We start from the raw sequence: 21,337 nt of genomic DNA on the forward strand, positions 1-21,337 counted from the left end.
TAAAATAAGAGAATAAAATTCTATAGAGGGTTTTAAACACATAGTAGTTTACAAATTAGAGAACTACAAATATAAGACAAAATACATTTAGTTCATAAGCATAACCAAACCAAATGTCCATACAGAACAGAGTCCTGTCTCCAGAATTGGCCAGTGGCAGACTTCTAAAGAAGAATACGACACTACAGCAATCCAGAAATGTTATTTTGCCAGATATCCAGCAGCACCCAAAAGTTGCACCTCAAGGGCTCCCTAAACCAGAAGTTACTCTTCAGTATTTAAGGGACAACAATATATTTTTTAATCTCCAAGAAGATGCCTTGCTTTCAGCTGCTTTCTGGAATTTAGGTGTCCTGGTTTCAGCTGGGACAGTTAATTTTTTTCCTAGTAGCTGGCATAGCGCTGTGTTTTGGATTCAGTATGAGGATAATGTGGATAACACACTGATGTTTCTGGTTGTTGCTCAGTAGTGCTTACTCTAAATCGAGGCCTTTTCAGTTTCCCATACTCTGCCAGTGAGCAGGTGCACAAGGAGATGGGAGGCAGCAGGGAAGGGATGGGCATCGTTCAGCAGGTAGTGAGCAATTCTATTTTGCATCACTTGTTTCTCTTGGGTTCTATGTCACTCTCCCCCTGTGCTTTTTATTACAATTAGTATTAGCATTAATACTTCTATTTTGTTTTGCTTGGCTGCAATTTTTAAGCTGTTCTAGACCCACAACTTCTATGGGCTTTATTTTCCTGCTTCTCCTCCCCATCCCACTGGGGCCAGGAGGAAGTGAGCAAGGGGTACTTAGTTGCCAGTTGGGGTTAAACCGTGACACCACATAAACTTTAACACGAACAGCATCTTGCAGGAAAGAATGCCATAGCTAAGCTGCACACACTCTAATCACACCTTTTTATCTATCTTCAGTCTGTCTCAAAGGTCTTTTACTGTAAAAGAAGGCAAAAAAATCAATGTCCATCCATTCTCTCTGTGCCATTTGTGATTTAGAGACCTCTATGCCACCACCTCAATCATTTTGCTTTTTCCAGTGTGAAAAGTTCAGCCTTGCTCAGCTGTTCCATACCTTTGACCATCCCTGCCTCCCTTCCTACAGCTGGAAGACCAAAATTACATTCAAGATGCAAGCACAGTATACATTTATGCAGTGGCATAACATTCTCTTTAATGCCCTAGTACTTCCAAGAATTCAATTCACTTTCTCAAACAGCACTGAGCTACTAGCTGACATTTTCAGAGAACTAGCCATGACTAGTCAAAACTTATTTTTTTGGTTGGTAATAACCACCTCAAAATCAATCAGGTTTTATGTGAAGCTAAAATAATTTTTTCCCCTCATGCATCATTTCCAGTTGTTGACATTGAATTTCATCCCATACTTTGTTGCCTAGTCATTAAATTGTGGTTCTCACTGTTGTCTCTTTACCAGTCTACATATTTTGGTATCATCAAATGCACTTGCAAATCCAGTTTTTCAGTTGACTTATGTTGAACACAGAACACAGAAGAGAGTTTTTTTGTGGGAGTCTACTGTTTACTTCCCCTGATGTGAGCAGTAGCTGTTTATTCCTGCATTCAGTTTCCTAATTCTCAACTATTTGTGCAAGAGCTTTCCCTCATACACATTTTTTCATGCAAGTATTTTGATAACTGGAGAATCTTTCATTTATATGTCATAATATCTCTGTAAACTAAAACCACAAGACATAGAAATTATGTATTTTAAAAATGTCACCAAATCACAGTCCCTCAAAAAATTGATCTTACCTGCATACGTATAATGTAAGAACATAGTGTGCCATTAAAATAAACCAAATATTTTTAGAGGATGACAATAATTTCTAACTTTATTGAACCTGGTCTTCTTATTTGCAAGTTTTCAGAGAGTAATATTTCCATCAGAAACACTTCTATTAGTATTCACTCAATATTCACTAACCATTAACCATACCTATTGAGCTCATTTATAAATAGCTGCAACCCAGAAAAAATATTTGAGAAATGTTTCAAGGTTTCATTTAACATTCATTCTTTCAGATGGGAAACTTCTTTCATAGCTGGAAGTTATTTTCTACTTAGAAATATTAATTTCTACACACCCCAAACCTCCTACAGAAGCATGTAATCAAAACCAAGACCTTCAGAGCAAGCCAAATGAAATGCTTTGGTTGCCCAATGTATTTTCTTTTCTGATCACTGCCAGCAATAGTCTTGAGACTGACTTTTCTCATCCTGTTTGGAAATGGGCAAAAAAACCCCCGCCTCTTTCATATTGTTTCTTCTTTCTTCTATCCATTTCTACTGCAGGAAGAAATAGTTCACATGACCCTAGCTTCTGAAGGGGTTCCCTCTTAAAGGTAATGTTGCAGTATATTCAGATAATCATTTTTACATCTATCAGGGCAATATGTTACAGCTCATACCAGAAGAAAATTCACTTCCTGTTAGGAAATTGAGCCCAATCTCTACAAACTATAAACTCTCCAGATCTGTAATTCACTATGACCTCCTTTTTAATCAACTAATTTGCTGGTTTCAGTGGATGACTATTTTTGTGGCATCATGTATACCTTTGATAAACCAAGTCAAACCACCAAAAAAAAAAAGTTAATTGCAATTAAATTGAACAACAATTTATGGACTTCTGAAAAAAAGTAACATCCAGTAAGGCATAGAATTTAATCAGGATTATTTCACAGTACTTTTACAAAACATACATATTCACAAATTTTGTAATTTCTGTGTTTCCCTATATCTTTATCAAGTAATCATCATTTACTTTAGTTGCTGTAGAAATTCAAGTAGGGTGCAACATATACTCTTTTACTGAAGGCTTCATTTCAGATTACTATCCACTCCAGTATGCTTCTAGGAACCTAAGCAACTAGTGGAAGAGTTTAAATTTAGTTTCCAATCATACAAGTTCAGTGTGTCAGCTTAACATGACATACAAATGTATATACACTTCAAATTTCTCACAGCTGCAGTTTTATCAGCTGACATGCTTTAAAACACCTTCATCTGATTCCTTCACACATAATTAATTGCAGCATTGTTTACAAACTGTCATATAAATTTAAATATTAGTCATAACTTGCATTACATTACTAAGGCTAATAGAGCATATATATTTCACATAAAGTCACTTTAAAAAAATAGTGGAAATATATAAACAAAATACCTCATACTGACTAGGACATCTCCATCTCGAAATATAAAAAGGAGGATATTTTCTTGTGTGACATCATGGAAGTTAGCATTTTTTTCATTTGCAAAGAATAAGTCTGGCTTCCAAAGACACTTAAACATAGTTGGGTCCACTGTCAGTGTATCTGAACCTCTCCAGTCATTGGGCAGTTTGAGTCTGGGGTCATTCCACTTCTGTCTTAGAAAGATGTTGACTCTATAATCCTGATGGGAAGAATAAACAAGTATTAGACTAGCCAAAAGTCTAGCAAAAACCCCACAGAGAAATAAAACCACTCTATCAGACTCAGAAGAGAAAAAAAATTATTCTCTGATTTTTCTATCACACAGCAATCACTACTCAAATTACATTACGAAGTGTTATGTTTAACAGACTTTACTACAGTTAGATTACATCTCACTCACGTTTTGAAGATAGCAACTTTCCTTAAACAAATGACCAAATTGCCGCTCCAGAATCATTTTTTGCATCCCCTCAGTAGCAGTCCCCTGTTACCAGGCTTAGAGAAAAGCATGCAGCAGGGCAGAGAGAGGCCATAGCTTGACTACACTAAATGGCTGCAGGCAGCAGGCATGATATCACTTTTATCAGGATATCCTGTGAGTGCCCATTCCAGTTTACTCTCCATTTGGTTACGTGGCACACTGATGGCAAAATATCACACTATAAAAGCAGTAAACAGACCAGGTAGATAATGGATTTTATATTACACACCCAGAATACAGCCTCAGACCTTCTGACCGTGATCTGGAACTATTTTGGTAACAGGAAAACTGATGCCAGCTTGCAACATAAGTACTGAGGTAGCATGTATGAAAGGAGAAACAGAATTGGTCTCAAAGAGACAAAATCAAGGCTTTACAGAAGAAATCTCCTTCTGGATTCAGAAGGACTCTGGCTGAAGGACGGACAGTAGTAGAGCCATGCTCAATGAGAACCTAATTTCGCTTTTGGGAATTGGAGTAGCATGTGTCTCAGGGCAAAATGATACCCTGCACGTGTTCTGTCCTTAGTGAAAGCTGTGTGCATCTGAAGGAAAAATTTGACCTAGAATATCAGCTATGATTTTTCAGTCTTATCTTGTAAGTCTTTTTGTTTTTTACATTTACATTTATGCCAGTGCCTCTTTTCGATGTATATGTAAACTAGGCAGATCACATACAGGAAAAGAACAAAGTTATCGCTGAAGTAAAGTTAAACATAAAAAAATGAGCCAAAATTCTGTATGTAAGATAATTTCTATCTCCAGTCTTCCTAGTTGCCTTCTATAGCATGCTTTGTTTTTTCATAATTGTCTATTAGGTACAAAGCCTCCTGAGATAAGGGCTGTGTCTTTCAAAGCAGTGGAAACACTGCCACTTCTCTACAACTATAGCAAAATGCTAGAAATCTGTGAGTGAAGGTTCTCGACATATTTTTGGTTTGTCAATGGATTCTGGTTTATAAAGTTTTTTATTCTACATGTCAATGACTATTACACATTTTTTTGTTGATACAGCTGAATTACCTTCTGTTGTACTTACTACATTTACAGTCCAAAGCAGGTGCCATGTTGAGACAGTCATGCTAACTTCAACCAGAAGGAGTTCACTTGGCTAAAACATCATGGATAGTAATTTGTTCTGTTGATTTGCTCTGTAAATTTAAGTACAGTGCCCACTTTCCCATGTCCATTCCACCAGTAAAATTAGTCCATGTATTTCTTTATTACACTATACTTTGTAATATTTCTCCTTACTGCATTGTAAGGAAAAGCAAAGCAAAACTAAGTACTTGTTACTTGTTGGTAGTTGGTTTTTGGAAAAAATATACATAGTCTGACTCATATTCATACAAAGACCAATAATGTCTTGCCAAAGTAAAGAAGAAGCAAAAAATAATGGTTAATATGAAGTGAATTTGTACTGGAAGGCTCTCACAGAGAAGCTTCATAATTGGAGGGAATTCAGGTCATTATCTCAGAAAGCATCTTTTCAATTATATGTAGATAATTGAAAATTTCCTTTACTTGCTTCTTGCTGAAAGTTCCCATTCCATATGCACTTCTTGTCTCAGTGAAAAAAATTACTCTAAACCATATGAGATAAATACTGCATACCATTCATGCTCACAAGCATTACACTATTTGTTAAACTGAATTCAATTTCCCCATAAACAAGTGCATTACCCTAATTTTATACAAAATCAGATGCCTTCTCAAAGCCATAGGCAAAGGATAAGCACTGTCCAACACTTGCCTTCAGCTTACCCATTCAGTAGAAGGAGATGCTTACATCACTGAAAAGCAGAATGCACTGGCAAAATAAGAATTGGAAGTAAGATCAGGTGGATGCTATTTTATTTCCTGCCTTGCTCTATTACAAATGAACTTAAACACCAAACAATCAGATGTTTCGACATTTTAAGAACTTGAGTCTGTTCCCATTTAACCCACAGGGAAGAAAAACCCCATTCATCTAAAATGGGGAGGTTCAGGCCTAAAGTAGAGACCTTGATGGGGCACTTGGAGAGGAAGGCCACCATATACTCTAGGCAATAAAGAAAATGTAGAAGGAAGCAAAGCGATGTCACAATACAAAACTGTGGCTAGCCAGACAACAATGTACAAAAGGGCTGCTTCTTAGAAGAGTATGATCCTTATAGCATCTGGCAGCAGTAAAGTCAATGATCTGGTATAAATCTGTCTTGAAAAGGGTCTGTAACCAGTCCTCTCAAATTTGCACAGTAAATTTTAAGATTTAGTAAGTGCACTACAATTAGGTTGAACAGGGGCTGAAGAAGCAGTCTGCATGGAGCACATGGTATTCCTACTGTACATTTTACAAATTTTTTTTGAATATTGCAAAGCGATTGGCATTTTATAGTAACGGAGAGTCAAAGAGCAACTAAAAAGCCTGAAACTAGGGGAAGAGGATGGAAGAGATGTTCATGAGCATTAGAGCTAGGAGGACCTGTCAGGTAGAAAGAAACATGGAAGTATTCTAGAGGGCTTTGTTTTCCCATGCAACTCCAACAGAAGGCAAGTTGTTTTCAGAGAAGCTGGGAGGCATTCTAGGAAATATTTCAAAAGTCTACTAAACAGTGGGCATGTGGCCAGAAAACCACCTCAGGCCAGAAAGCAAGCATAGCCTATACATCTCTCTGCAAAATGGAGCACATAGATCATGAAAGACTAACTACATAAACTGCACTCATACAAAGAAAGGCAACATAATAATGCTTCCTTTTAATGAAGTAGAAAATGTCATTTTTAAGATTAAAATAAGGAAAGTGAATTTTTGTTTATATTCATGAATATTAAAAAGACGTTTCAGAAAGGTTTTAAAGTAAAGGAGAAGGAAGAAGTGGTGTTTTGTCATTTGAGTCAGTGAAGAAAGGTCACACTGCAAGCAAAAACTTTGAATATAGATTCTGTAGACAGAGAGTCGGATCATCATCATAGAAAAAAAAATAGCCCTATGGGTATTTATACCAGAAACTCTCTATCCCTAGGAATCCTTGGCTGGTCATCCAGTTTAAAACAGTTTCTAAATGTGATATAAACACCATAATATACCACAAATCTGCAGTTTGAAAAAACGTGCGCAACTCAGAAGCAGAGTTAACATGGGATCCTAGACAAGCGGTCTAACGATACAGAAGGAAACAAATTACAGGATTCAAGATAAAGGGAGCTTACTGGAAGGTAGCAGCTCCAGTGTAAGCTCTTTTCCTTTCTGTCTGTACAAATTCTGATTCTCTCTGTAGTTCACTAGTTCTTTTGCTTATTTTTTTCCAGGTGACCTGCTTGATAAGTGTGTGGAAACACTACAATGCTCTTCAGTATTAAACAACACAACATGAACACTATCATTTCTAGACACAGAGCAAACATTTGCCCTTCAGATTCTTCACAAGGGCTTGATTAAAGCCATACAGGATTCTGGGCATAGGACCCACAAAATGGGTACTATTTTGTAAACAATGTAGCTTCAAACATGTTGATGCTTTTCCATAAAGAAATTCCCTCCTTTCTTAAATCTAAGTGGACTCTAACTCAGAGGGAGGTAACTTCAACTCTTCATTGAGGATAAGACAACTGCATAGCTAAGAATATAATTATCTCAGGACCAGAAGGACAGCAAGCAAGGCCTTTTCTCACTGGCACTCTACACATTTGCTTGTTGGGCCTTCTACCGTGACCTCACTTCCAGTCATCTGGCCCCCACTGTTTTTTTTTCCCACACTTCCATTACACAAAAGAAGGAATCATTGCTTTGGCATGGCCTTACCCCAACAGAGATTTGGCAGAAATGTAGGAGTTCAATTATTACAGCCAGCAGTGGCTTAAGAGCAAAGTATCATCACAATAATTCGTTGACTGAAAGACTTAGAAATATATACTTTCACAAATTTTGGTATCATTCCAACCAGTTTAGTAGCTTCTGGTAGAGACAGTGTATTAATCAATACTCCTCATTATTCTCATCAATACCAGAGACAGCAGAGATGTAGCCAGCCACTCTCTTCTCTAACACCAAGGAACATTTTCAGCAGTTCTGGTACTTCTGCAAATGTCTCCTTTTCGGAACACAAGAGACCCCTCTGATCCTTTACAGACTTGGTGCCTCACCTCCAGGAAATATTTTTCCTGTGACTCTGGAGGTACAAGTCTTTTCCTAGTCTAAGGGATCTTTCTACTGTCTGATGTATTACCCAGACCATTTGAAGACTAGTACAAACCTATCCTCAAGAGAGCAGTGATTCCTGAATGTCCACTGCCCACTGCGGCAGGAAGACTTTTCCAAGTAATACACGGAAGAACAGATTGACTGTTTATTTTGTTGGTGCTTCCTGTGTTACATTAAGGCAATCAAGAAGTAATCCAAATTCCACATAAACATGCTTAGCTATCACGGTGATCAGCTAGACACAGAAATCTAAATAAAAGCATAAACTAAAGTAAGGATGGTGTCTGAAGTTCTGAGTTATGGAGGAGTGCATGACTTACAGAACATACTCGTAAATTTGTGAGTGACCATAACAGGAAGGCATAGACAGACATACATACATGGCTGCAGAGAACATGCTACTTTTTTTTGGAGGGGGTGGGGGGAAGCACATCCCTCACATTCATGTTTTGCTACTATTTGAATCTGGGTGAATTGTAAAAAAGCCTCTTTAAAATTCACTTTTTAAAGCATGCAATTCATTTCAGAAACTTGAAAGGGCCGGCTGGCCTAACATACTTGATATTTTAAGACACTTATCTCACTCATACTTTCCTGCTCTTCCTCCCTGCCCTCCTTTAAACTAAAGTCCTCTTTTTCTTTTCAGAAATAAATCTCGTGGCCTTTTGGGCAAACTTACATTTTTTTTTGTTTTAATACTACTTCCCACTAATGCCATTAGTTCACTTATGATCATTTGCAGTCAAACACAAGTCTTTATTCACTGCTAGCTAAAGAAACAGAAATTTCTGGCCAAGCTGTTCAAAACTGTTCCAGCCACCAAGTATGTTCAACTTGGAGTGGCTCTGCAGTCCTATTGAAGTGTCTTTAGGGTAACATGTAAACTGGTTCTGAATTTTAAGTGGGCACTTACTTCCAACAACAAAAAATGTGTTTTATTGCTTATTAGTGCTATTGTAGTTTATTACTTCTCTGCCATTTTGAGTCAGAATGCTGACTTAGTCACAGCATTAAAAAAGCAACTTGATTTTGTGAACTGCCTTAATGCTTTAGATGGAGCAGGTCACCAAAGCAATAGGGGAATGCCTCAGAACTCCCACTCAGTGCATGTCTTGGCTGTGGTTTTCCATGTACTGGCACAACATGGTGCACTCCCCTCTTTTTTATGCAAAAGAAAAACCTGATCAGGTCAGAACATCTCCAGTAACTAAATCAATTTTTTGGCAATATTTTTGATAGTATTTATTGGAAATACAATTACAAAAAAAGATCTGCAAGTCCCAAAATATCACAAAGAGCTTTGATGAAGCAACTCATATTTTGAAATTGATTTTATTTCCCAAAGAAACAAAAGAAGTCAAAATTGCAATGAGGATTAATTCATCCTGTTATTGACATGCTTTTTTTGATAATTTTCTGGCTAAACTGGAAACACATTTTTGGAAACTTCACTCCCTAGTTTATCTTTCTCATGCAGTAAATAAACAGGAGTCAGGCTATGGTTATTGATAGTCCATTAATTTACTACTCCTCCTTCTATCCTCCATTATTTACTTACATCTTCAGATCCACATAAAACAAAGAACCTATATGTTTCATCCTTATGCATGTCTGTTCTTTTTCTCTCATATACAGTCCTAGTAGTTTGGCATTTTTTGAATAACACACCAAGAAACCTACGTAATAACTCTCAGGGAGATTCTTTAATTCATACTATCAAATGGGTTCTTCCAATGCACTTAAAAATTTATGGAAATTAGTCTCTCTCTTGCATCTTAGAAACCATGGATTTCCTTTCATGTAAATCAGATTTAAAAAGCTACAATAATCTGTGGACACATATAGAGTGAAATAGATGATTAGGCTTAGGTTTATGGCATAAAGCACAGCCAGTCAATCACTACTTCCATTATCTTAAGTCTCAGTGTCCGCAACCACAACAATTATTTCTGTTTTATAGTTCATAATCCTCAGTCTGGAATTTAATTTAATAAGAACATTTCCATGTGTACTACAAGAATTTAATTTCACTCTTACCATAGTTGTCTCTTGAATTGACCCAAAGCTGTTAATGAAGATGTTGACTGCAACATCGACTGGAATTCCTTTAAAAAAATAATTCTAGTGAGCTGCGCAATCCAGTAAAGGTACATTATCCTTCATTTAAAGCTCCTTTATACCATTATCACAATGTCACAATGTAAAATGTTTTTTTTATACGGTCATACAACTTTATCTTTTTAAGTTAGCATATATACAGTTTTCAAAGTCAAGAGAAATCACTAAACTTCTTTATAACTTAGTGATAAGACAACAGAAAAGATAAAAATCCCTATTCCAGAGAGCTAATCTTAAAGAATTCTGCTGACCATATATCTAAATGAATAATTTTTGAATTCCATGATTTTCTGTTATCACAGAATGAACAAGCCAGTATTACTTTTGCACACAGTGCAACAGATAGAGGCAATTCACATTTCCAGCAGCAGACACTTTTAACTGTCAAGGTCATAATGACAATTTATCATCCCAAATTACCTGTTTATGATTTATGATATTTCCTTATATTTTAAGAGGATACCTCTTTGTGCAAGTCAAGTACATAACCGTAAAGTATGCAGGCAGGTAAAGATAAGTGCATGCATCTTTCATGGCTATCTAGCCTCGGTATGAAAGAGTTGGAAAGCTGTTCCATTTTACAATGGTTACCAATTTGTCAAGAAAAAATTTCTAGAAGTCAGCAGCTGTGAAGATATTAAGATGGCCTGGATTTTTTCTCTTTTCCACAGCCAGGATTCCTGTAGTTGAAGAGGGATGGTATGACAGCTGCTACATCTGCCCTCTGTCACCCTGCGGGAATTGATTGGCAGTCATTTAATCTGGTGTTAACAGAGAGTTATCACAGAGCAAGGAGAAGTGGCCCGATAGCTGAGAGAACTAATTACGGGCCACTAGTTTTATTTAGTATCTCTATGGTGTGAGTGTCAGAATGTCCACTAGATACAGGTATCTGATCTCATTTACACTGTTACAAATATTCAGTGGGTTTCTTCCTACTTTCAGCAACAAAAGAGATAGAAGAATATATGAAGACTGTTCTGACAGACTAAGCAAATACAGTACAAAGTAATATATGACTCTTCTAATAGCGTGTTTGTCTGCATAAAATCCTTTTATATACATTTAAGACATAAATTCAAACTCATTCTCTTGGTCACCAGAAATTTATGAAGACAAAATTTCACTTTTTTCAGGTAAACCAATTTGTTTGGTTTGGTTTAGTTTGGTTTTGGGGTTTTTAAATCAGACTACTTATGTGTGATGCTTTTGATTATGCAACAAGCATAATACCTCTTCTAATGCCTGTGACAGAGCACCCATCACATCACTAGTAGCCAAGAGTGAACTCTCTCTTCCAGATTCGAATAGGAAGTGCTGTCCAAGAAAATCACTCATGCGTGAGGAACATTTTAACATGGGCAAACCACTTGTCAGAAAATGTTCTTTTTCTTCCACCTCCCTCTGAGCTAACATTACGTCCTCCCTTTCCCTTCCGTCTTGATTCTTACCAGGCTGCCAGAAGGGTTATCAAAAATATAAAGAAATCTGCAACATGCCTTGTGATTACAAGCTGATTATGCTGAAGAACAGGTAGAGAAGAGGCTGGACATTTATTCTTTGTGACAAGGCTTAGTGCTGAAAACATATAAATATGGTTCTACAGAGAATAAGAAAGAAGTAGTACACTTGCTGAGAACTCAGTTTAATATGTTTATAAAACAGTTAAACAGAACATCTGAAAACAGCCTCTTCAAAAGCACAATAAAAGATTTCCAAATTTTTCATACTCATGATATTCATGTTAAAATATCTCAATGCACATTATATGGGAGTTCTAAAATGAAAGAGCTGTTTTACATAAATGGCACAGCCTACATATAATAAAATTGTCTATGTCTTTTTTCAGAAGGTAAATAATCGAATTCCTGGAAAGCCTAATTTACAGCCTAATTTGTGTGAGTTCTTAGAGGTTTTGCAGAGAATATATATTCCATGTTTTTCTGCACATATAAGGAGTCACACTTGCCTACACAGAAGAATCCTGCAACATCTGACTACAGGGAGATGTTTTAAAGGCAGAAAATGTGTTTAAATGCATTACCTATTTGAATTCCCAAAGTGTGTAAGCTTTCTAACCAAAATATCTTTAAAGGATTGAATAACTGTATGGTTTCCTAATAGTGATACTGCTGACCCCAACTTTTTATAGTCATCTTAAAGGATGTCTATAGAGAAATCTGGTGTTTTAAGATACTGTAAAGCAGAGTCTAACTAAAATGTAGGGATAAAAAGATATTTTAAAAACTTATTCTATAAATTATATTTCTACTTTTAAACAGTCTTTTATAAAATAAGACCAATAGTAATAAAGCATCACATACTATTATGACAATGAAATCCTAGCATATTATCTTCCAGCTCAAAAGGACAAGTATCTTCACTAGTTTCACATTATCTAGGGAAATTTCCATTAAAAAAAACCAACAACCCAACAACAGAAATTTAGCTTTTGAATATTATCTCTATATAAATTTTCTCTATGTGAAAAGAGTAAAAGTTAAAATCCAAAAGTTAAAAAAAAAAGGGCTTTGACAAACCTTTGAAATTAGGCCTTATCCTGGGATCATAGCTGAGCAATAGCCTATTCAAGATATTGCTGGTGGAATTAGCAGGTACTCTTGCAAGGTCTTCAGCTGATTGCTGCCTGTAAAAAATGTTCATTAGTTACTATCAAGACAGAAACAAATGTGTGCTTAAACTGAAGTAATTTTAAAGTAATGCCATAAATGCCATTTTACAAGCAAAATGTGTTCATTATTTTCAGGCACCATAATGTATAGTCTTCCTTTCCTGGAGAAGTTTCAGTATTTTTCAAGAAACTATTTGTGTAATAAACAAAAATGCTCTCTGACATACTCTCAACTGTAAACTTGGAAGCAACTAAACTGCAATTCACTAATTGTTCCCTTCCTTCCTAACATAAATATCCAGAGGGACATGATTTCTTCATCAGTAGAAAGCAGCCACCTGAACTATTTTTAGTGACTGTCAGATTAGGAACCTTAGTAAATTGACAGCCACTTTGTAGGTGCCAAAGCATGCAGAGGCTTTTGGCAGTCTCCTGCTCTCGCATGCCTGTGCCAGCTATTCTACCCAGAGCTGGAGGATTGCATAATCTCATTGTCAAGTGCTAATAAAAGCTTTGCTACAGAAAACAAGGCCTTGGACTCTCCTCTGGTTTTGCAGGGGGAATTTAAACATCTTCATTACCTTGCCATTATTGTGCTGGGTGTTAAATGAAAACCACTGCTACAATCAAAAAGAACCTGTGACAGGTAAATGTAGCTACAAGAGTACATGAAATTGAGTGTAATAAAAAGCAATACGGGTGAGTCAGTCCCCTCCCCAGGTAATTTAAACACCAAGCAGGCTCATAATGTTATGTAAATTAATTTGTATGTTTCCAGAACCTGTTCAGTGACTGTTTCCAGTTTTGAATTCCACCTCATAATCACTTTTCCATCCCTTTTATGACTACTCAGCTTTCTGTCATTATAGTTCAGTAACCAGGATGCCATGCAAAAATAAGACAAACACCCTACAGAGGTATAAGTCATGTGCATCAACACTATCATCTTTTGCAAACAACTGTATGTGTTTTAAAAAATGATCAAGTTTATTTCCTAAATTTTTTCCATAATCAGCATCAGATGCTGTTGCTTTCTTCACCCTGTAATTTCTTTTTTTCATTATTCTCTCCCATACCAATGTCAGTTTGACAGCCCTACAGGTTATTCTTTGTAACATTTCAGTTCATTGCTTTTGTTCTTCTCATCCTTCAGTTTCCTTCATGTCCTCTGGGATTTCTGCCTTATTCAAACATTTGTTGAAGGAAACACTAACTCTACAGAAGGCTTTTGGCCAGTTAGAAAAAAAAAGGAAATCATGAATGTAATTAGATCTCCTGTTTTAAAATGTCCCATTATAGTAGCTCCTGTTCAGCATTTTCCTTACTGATTACTGGGAAATTAATTAATTAATAAATAACTGCCAGCATAGCATGACATCACTATTTGTTCAAAAAACTGGAGATGAGACCAGATCCTAGCCCTTGAAGAGCTTTTATGAATAAACTCACCTTTAAAAACAACTGGTTTAACTAAAACCATAAGGGAAACAGGGGGAATCAGATCTGACTTGGTAGCACTCACTACGTCTTCCCAATGAGATTTAATCTCCTCGGTTAACATGTAACAGCTAAAACATTTATAAATAAAACTAGGAAGGAGTTCCCTATTATTAAAAACATGTCAACCACTTATGACAACATAACTGCATTTTATTATATCATATTCTCCTTGATACCCTTTGAGCATTTTATTCTCCAAGAAAAAAAAACAGATTCCTGTTTTCTCTGTTGTGTTCAGGATGTTTCGGAAACCTAAAGCTGCATATCTGGTTAGCTATTTTCTTGTATTTGCTTGATGTTATAAATGAGGAAAAAATTATGGCAACAATATGGCACTAAATCCTCCTTGAAATTTTGGACTACTCAACAGTCATTAGCAAGATAAATATGCATTCCAAAGACTAAACAGAGATGTACCTATCAAGACGTATGTATCCAAGAGGATAGCTTAAACTGTAACATACAGGAAGAGAAAATAATTGTGGAGCAGCATTAAGTGGCTGCAGTATGATTCCCCACCCATCTCTTGCACTAATCACACTAAAACTTCTGTGATCTGTAGCAGCCACATAGGTGAACTAATTGTTCCAGCAGAACTTACCCAGAGATAACTGGTTTTCCAGTAAAACAAGGAAGTATATAGAACTGTATGTTCTGCATACAATAAGCCTCTGCTAATTTAATATTAGAGCAATTAAAAAGCAGTATGTGTTCTAACGCCTTCGAATAATTGACAAATTCACTTTCAAACAATCCTCCCAGGGCCGAGTTTGTAAGTTTTTATATTTGACTTAGAATTGGATCATTATGCAACAGAATTGGTTTATTTCCTCATTTGGTCTGGACTAGATGATCACTGTAGGTCCCTTCCGGCTGAAATTCTATTCTATTCTATTCTATTCTATTCTATTCTATTCTATTCTATTCTATTCTATTCCAATACAGTACTATTCTGTAACCTTGAGATGTGTTCAGTTTTTAGTGATGACCTTTACCAATAAAGAGGTTGCCACAGAAATACCATAAACCAGCTCTGTATGCTTTTTTTTGCAGTTACCACTAGTTGGACAAAAGGGAAACATAAGGTTAAGATTATTTTCCACTTTCCAGAAAGAGCAATTCAGAAAAGAATGTTCATTTAGCTATTAAAAAGGCAGCAAACACTATGTACGCTGCATTTTATCTGATACAGAAAGGTTCATGGCACTGCTTCCTTGCAAGTCACACGTTAAGATAGAAAACATCTACATCAGATGTCTACTGAAAATACATTTATAAAAGAATCTCCTTAATACCAACAATAAGATTTCTTTCTAAATTATGTATGTCCAGTACAATGAAATACGAAAACAAATCCAAGCAACAACTAATGAACAAACTTAAATACTTTTTTTTATTTTTGTTGTGGGTTATACAAAGAAGTTCATTAAATAGTGAAAACAGTAATCTGAACCACACAGGATAACATGGACACATAAATGAAATACACATGCTCATAAAATGCAATGAGGAAAAGAGGAAAAAGTTTGAGAACTTTTTTGCTGTTTGTTTGAGCAACAAACAGCAAAACAAAGCCAAATACACCTGACAAGTTTATCTGTCTCTTCAAGTAAGAGAAAGAAAATGGTAGTTTTGTGAGATCTGAGCTGCACTGCAGAAGTATATTAATACAAATGTCTGTTCAGGCTGTTTGTTCAAGAGCCATCCAAAAACTGGGCAAAGGAGATTTATTGCATTGCGAAGACAGTGATGGAAAAAACAATGGGAGAATAGCTTGCTGGTAAAGAACAACCCAATCACATCTGCCACAAGTTGCTGGGCTGTGTTTTGAACTTAGAGAAGCGTGTAAGTGCATCTGTCCTTGCTTATCTAAGAACCAAATGAAATACAATGGCATTGGCTGTTTTGAGTTAGGAGCAGAAGCATTGAGATTCAGTAATTGCTACTTTTAAAGGTCACTTTGAATGACCTTTAAAATAGCTACTGGGAAAAAAAAGCTCTGCTGAGCATCAGTCATATTTTCACTGCGGTTCTTTTACTGCATGCTGTCATTAAACTACCATCATTCAATAGCACACACAGAAACTTCATCACAATGACTGGATTTCCTTCTGAGAGCATTGCTGACCAAAATGCCTAAATTTCACCTGCAACTTAATACATCAGATGTGTTCCTTGGGGTGAGTTAAGAAGTTAAGGACACTTTCAAAGTGACAGATGAGCAAAAAGATTTAATGAGACAGTATATGGTATGTGTTAGGTGCTTGGATAAAGAGGGTGGGACTATTAAGGGGAGATATTTTTCTAGAGCCACAACCACCCCTGCTTAATTGGCCATTATGGAATGAATTAATTATAGGCATATTTGTATATTACATAAACGAAAAAGGATTTGAGCTGAGATCTGCCTTCCTAGAAGAATCATTACTTCAGTGTGCTGAAGGCTGAGTCCCATATAACAACATTCACACCAAGAAGTTACTTACCACTTTTTCTAATTCAAACTACAATTTCCCACTTGTAAAAAGCTGGTAACTTAGATTTTCACCAGTTGCAGCACACATTTTAATTTTAATGCATTTATTTCAACCTGAGTTGACTGCATGCAGAGCTGATGGAAAGCATTAAGAAATGGGAATGCAGCACTCTTTACAGTAATTGCTGAGTTCTAAGCAAGGTACAGTACATACCAAAGGATAAGGCAACAGAAGCCTCCAGTTGCTATGGAGGAAATTTAAAAGCAAGTAATTGTAAAGCTAGAATTTGCCCTACGAAAAATTTTACCTAAGTAACAATTAAAAAACCCCCACACAACCAACATACAAAATATCCAAGCCCAAAGTATCATTTTTCTTTCTCTGAACAAATAAAAGGAAAAACAAGCACTATTCTTGTATACACGAAAGTATCCACACTTCTACAGTGTCCTCACAATCCAGAGAGAAAACAAAGTACAGTCAGTCTTTTGCTGTAACATCTCTGTGTGAAATGCCTGGTCTTTCAGAGGTTACATCTGGTATCACTGATGAATCAAAGAATTACTCTACAAACTGTATTTCACAGGATATGCAATAAGGTGTCCATCTCCTCTTCCACCTCAGCTCTACACATTTTATCACTGCCTTTGAAGATCATGACCAACATTTTCAGTTGATGGCAACAGGTAATTATTTTCATAATTCACTAATCAAAATCCAGAAGTTTAGATAAGCAGATATGCAGGAGAAAAGGAAGCATGTATTACACTTTGTTTGAAATTTATATAGCTTTACATTTGTGTTAGGCAAATGTGTCAGAAGACATTATGTCTCTATAGGTCATCATGACATTTATTCTCTCAGAGCTCACTGAAGTTACAAGGAGTCCTTACCACATGCAGTGCTACAGGAGGAAAGAATATAAAAAATATTCTACACAAACGGGAAGAGAACTTTTCCACAGTTCTAGATTACTGACAGATAAAAATATGTATCTCCATATTAATGGTACTCTCCAGTAAAATTTCCCATATGATGCTGAAACAACAGATTTCAGTGCAGTTTATTTAATCTACATGATGGAAATCGACATTTTAGTCATATAACATGGCTATGTACATGGGAGAAAGGTAAAAATAAGTTTTGGGAAACATAATATCTATTATCCCAGCATATATTTTAAGTACAATTTTCCTGGCATAAACTATCAGTGTTCTGATTGGCAGGCATTTGATTTTCTGAGTGCAATAACTGTAAGGATAAAAACAGGTTAATACATATCAATGACATACAATATAACTCTTCTGAGTGATCTCTCTGATGTTTAGTATGTTTAATAGCTACATTTTCAAACTGTGCGAGGTGACATGTCTATTCCTAGAAGATTAATTACAATTACTTCAATGAAAAGTGGTATCACTAATTACACCAAAACTATGGAACTCTGAGTCATTGTTTACACGTCTTTACGAAAGCAGCTGACAGCTAAACACCTAAAATTAGATATGTAGCTTCAGTACCTAAATTTGGAGGTAATGCAGTGTGGTGAACAAAGAGAAAGGCTCCTTCATAGCTAATTTTGAAATGGAAACCCAGAGTAGGCACCCTGAATTGTGACCTATGAGTTGAGGGGGTGAAACAGCTTGTCTTTCATCTCATGCTGTGTTGCGGTGAGCCATGCTGTAGATACACCAAAGACAACAGTCTCCTAATGTGGACATGTAGACAACCTTCCTGCAGTTAGGTAGTGTCAATACCTGCTAGTGGCACTACTTCACTCCTTGTCTAGCAGAAACCTCTTAAATCCACCTTTGGTTTCACATTCAACATTACCAGGGTTAGACACCTTAAGGAGTGTTTATATCGTAATCTGAAGTGCCTTATTAGTCACTAAACTTGGGAAAAGCAAGCTGGTTCATCTGCCTGCCATAGAGCCGACAGCCCCCAAACCAGGAGAAACAGGTTAGCATGGTATTTCACCCAGCCTGAACTAGCACTGCTCACAGCAATGTTTCTGTTTCTTAAAATTAGCTTGCTGGCGCCTAGCTTAGGCATCTCTGCATCCCACTGAAGTCACCACCCGTAGCCATTGTGCATAATGAGTGTCCTGCTGTGTCTTGATATAGCACACAGATATAAAATATGACCAGCATCCAAATGTTTAAGCAAAACTACAAACATTTTAAAATTTAATTAATTAATTAATTTTATCCACATCAGTTCCTTGTCCCAGTATTTTTTTTTTCCAAATGCTGTAAGTATGGAGACAATAGAAGGACCTCGGTAAAATCTAACCAACTGCATGGTGGTATAAGTGGCATTGTAAGAGGAAAGCATAAGCTGAGATACATTCTATAGAATTTGTCTTGACAACAGAATTTAGACCTATGGTTGTCCTTGGGCTTACGGAAAGGTGGTGCAATTTAACCCACAGATCCCAGTTTTTTCTCAGTCAGGAGGTTGTATATGAAATACAAAGCCTGTAAGTTTTCCACACAATTACAGTGTCTCATCACGGTGGTGTTGAGAATGGAGGAAATGCTGCTCACTGAGAGGGAAAGTTACTGAACGAGAACCAGTCTATTGTGGTTAATTACTGTTTTACAAGACAGCTTAGGTTTTGCTTATATAGCTTTATCTTTTACTGCCTACCACATTTAACCACTTTGAAAACAAATTCGCCAACCTTCTGGAATGTGGCCCTATCTGTCTGGGATCACAGCTTTCCATGAGAGTTACGTGATACAGAATAATAAAAGCATCGACCAACTGCTGTTACTACAGGGCAGAAGAATTTTTATAGGAACAAGACCTAGGATCTGCAAAGTACTTATCACTGGAATGACTGTCAGATGTATCTTCCTCCACAACCAAATTCAGGCTTTCCTTTCAACTTCATTCCACCTCCTCCCACAAACTGTATCAACCCTTCCACTGCACCTACAAATGAAAATGTTCACAGAGTATCAACAGCGTCTTCTAGATAGTGGGAATGAAGAGAGACATGATTCCACTTTCCCACCATTTACATTTTGATCACAAAAATGGGCTTGATCACATACTACGGATAGAGAGGTGATGTATACCCAAAAAGTCAATTAAAAAAATCTAGTCCTTGAAGAAATGGAGAGGACCCAAGGTATAAAATAAGTTCTGAACTTTTACTTTAGTCTTCATAGGAAGAGCATGTCAGAAGCTTAAAGTTAACTAAAGGAAATTTTAGGACAGAGTTTCACACAGCTCTATGCTTTAAACACATCAAAGGCTTTCTTCCCAAGTTCCACTGTCTTTTGTTGTTGTTTTTTAAAAGAAGCTGTTTATTGAACCTTTGCATCTATGACCTTTCTAAGCTTCTGCCCTGGCAGATGGCACAAGCCATGTTTTCTGGAGGGCTTAGAGGGCCATTTCACAGTTTCTGAAGTAGCTGATATGCTTTATTGAATACAAGCCAAATATGATTTGTAGTCCTGCTTTGTGGGTAAAAAAGGTCTCTATAGATATTACACAGTATTTAGTTAATCATCTACATGAATATAAATCTCCATGTGGACAAATGCATAAAGGTGAAGAGGGATGCTGTTTCAAAAGTACAGTCTTGCTATCCAGACAAAAAGATGAGATTTAGTGACTGAGGTTATGCTCTCAGCATTGCCATGGCATTAGGGACACCGACGGATCTTCAGAAGTGAACACTGTGCAAGTGAACAGCTGAGTCATCCTAAAACCAAAATTAACAGGGATAGCTGTGATGATGATCATAGTCATTACTGGTTTTGTTAGCTGCTATGTGACACTCTTACTTCTCTGTGCCTTCTCTAACACTAATAACCAAACTTCCCTTTCCTTATAATTTCATTTGTCTAGAGATCTTCCAAGCAGTTTTGAGTAGAGACCTCCTAGGCTACTAAGGACTGTGGGGATGACAGCAGCAGCTCAAACATCATAAAATAACTGAAGTATTTATTATAGTGTAACAAAAGGAAAAATGTTTTTCAGCAGTGCTCTAAGTCACAGCTAACTGTCCCACATGTTTAAGAGAAGCAGGTATTATAAGGAATTATGAAGAAGTTAATAAGAACTAAGTAACAAAGGTCATGCAAGTATGGGCAGTCTGTGAGCAGGAAAGAGATCAAGTGACTAAATCCACCTGTAGCTGTATCAAAATCATCTGTATTAAGTATATGAAATTTCAAAATAAGCATTGTAAACAGAAGAATGTAATATAAATTTTTTTTTCTCTTGAAGGGGTGGGCCTGATTTTTTTTTTTTTTTAAGATTTTCCATGGGAAAAAAAAAAGGCAAAAGTTTGTTACTAAATCTTTGTACTTCATCGTACTATGCATCTGTGGAAGCCAGTTTCTCAGATTTATGGTGCAAAACTATCACATTTTAGGCCCAATATGTCAATTTCTTTGTTAATCAACAGAGATTCAGGAATCAGACAGAAGTATAATTACTCTATGTTTCATTTGGAAAGCCTGAGGTAAGAAGGAAAATGATCTAAATGTAAGATGTGAAATCTTACATCTGTTCTGAGCAAGCATTAAATCAAAGTAAGAACCAAATGATTAAGAATCAGCTTCAAGAAACCCTTCAATAAAAAAGCAGGGAAAAACAGTTTCAGGAATAAACGAAAATAAGATGGCAAATCAAGACACTATTACACAATGCACTGAGAAGTACAGCATCATGAATAATCACAAGTAAAAGGGTTTGTTCTAAGAT

At 36.4% G+C, this 21,337-nt stretch overlaps 1 protein-coding gene across 4 annotated transcripts in view; it reads right to left on the reverse strand.

Annotated features, from left to right (window-relative positions):
- GLRB (glycine receptor beta) overlaps positions 1-21,337 on the reverse strand; it is a 50,914-nt gene that overhangs the window by 25,173 nt on the left and 4,404 nt on the right. For all 4 annotated transcript variants that reach the window (XM_039551017.1, XM_039551015.1, XM_039551016.1 and 1 more), the window contains exons 3-5: positions 12,544-12,650; positions 9,923-9,990; positions 3,189-3,418 (exon numbers count right to left, since the gene is read on the reverse strand). In XM_039551017.1, the coding sequence (XP_039406951.1) occupies positions 3,189-3,418; positions 9,923-9,990; positions 12,544-12,650 (405 nt within the window). The remainder of the gene's footprint in view (positions 1-3,188; positions 3,419-9,922; positions 9,991-12,543; positions 12,651-21,337) is intronic.

The sequence above is a fragment of the Corvus cornix genome, chromosome 4, assembly GCF_000738735.6.
Source record: "Corvus cornix cornix isolate S_Up_H32 chromosome 4, ASM73873v5, whole genome shotgun sequence".
NCBI classification, from domain to species: Eukaryota; Metazoa; Chordata; class Aves; order Passeriformes; family Corvidae; genus Corvus; species Corvus cornix.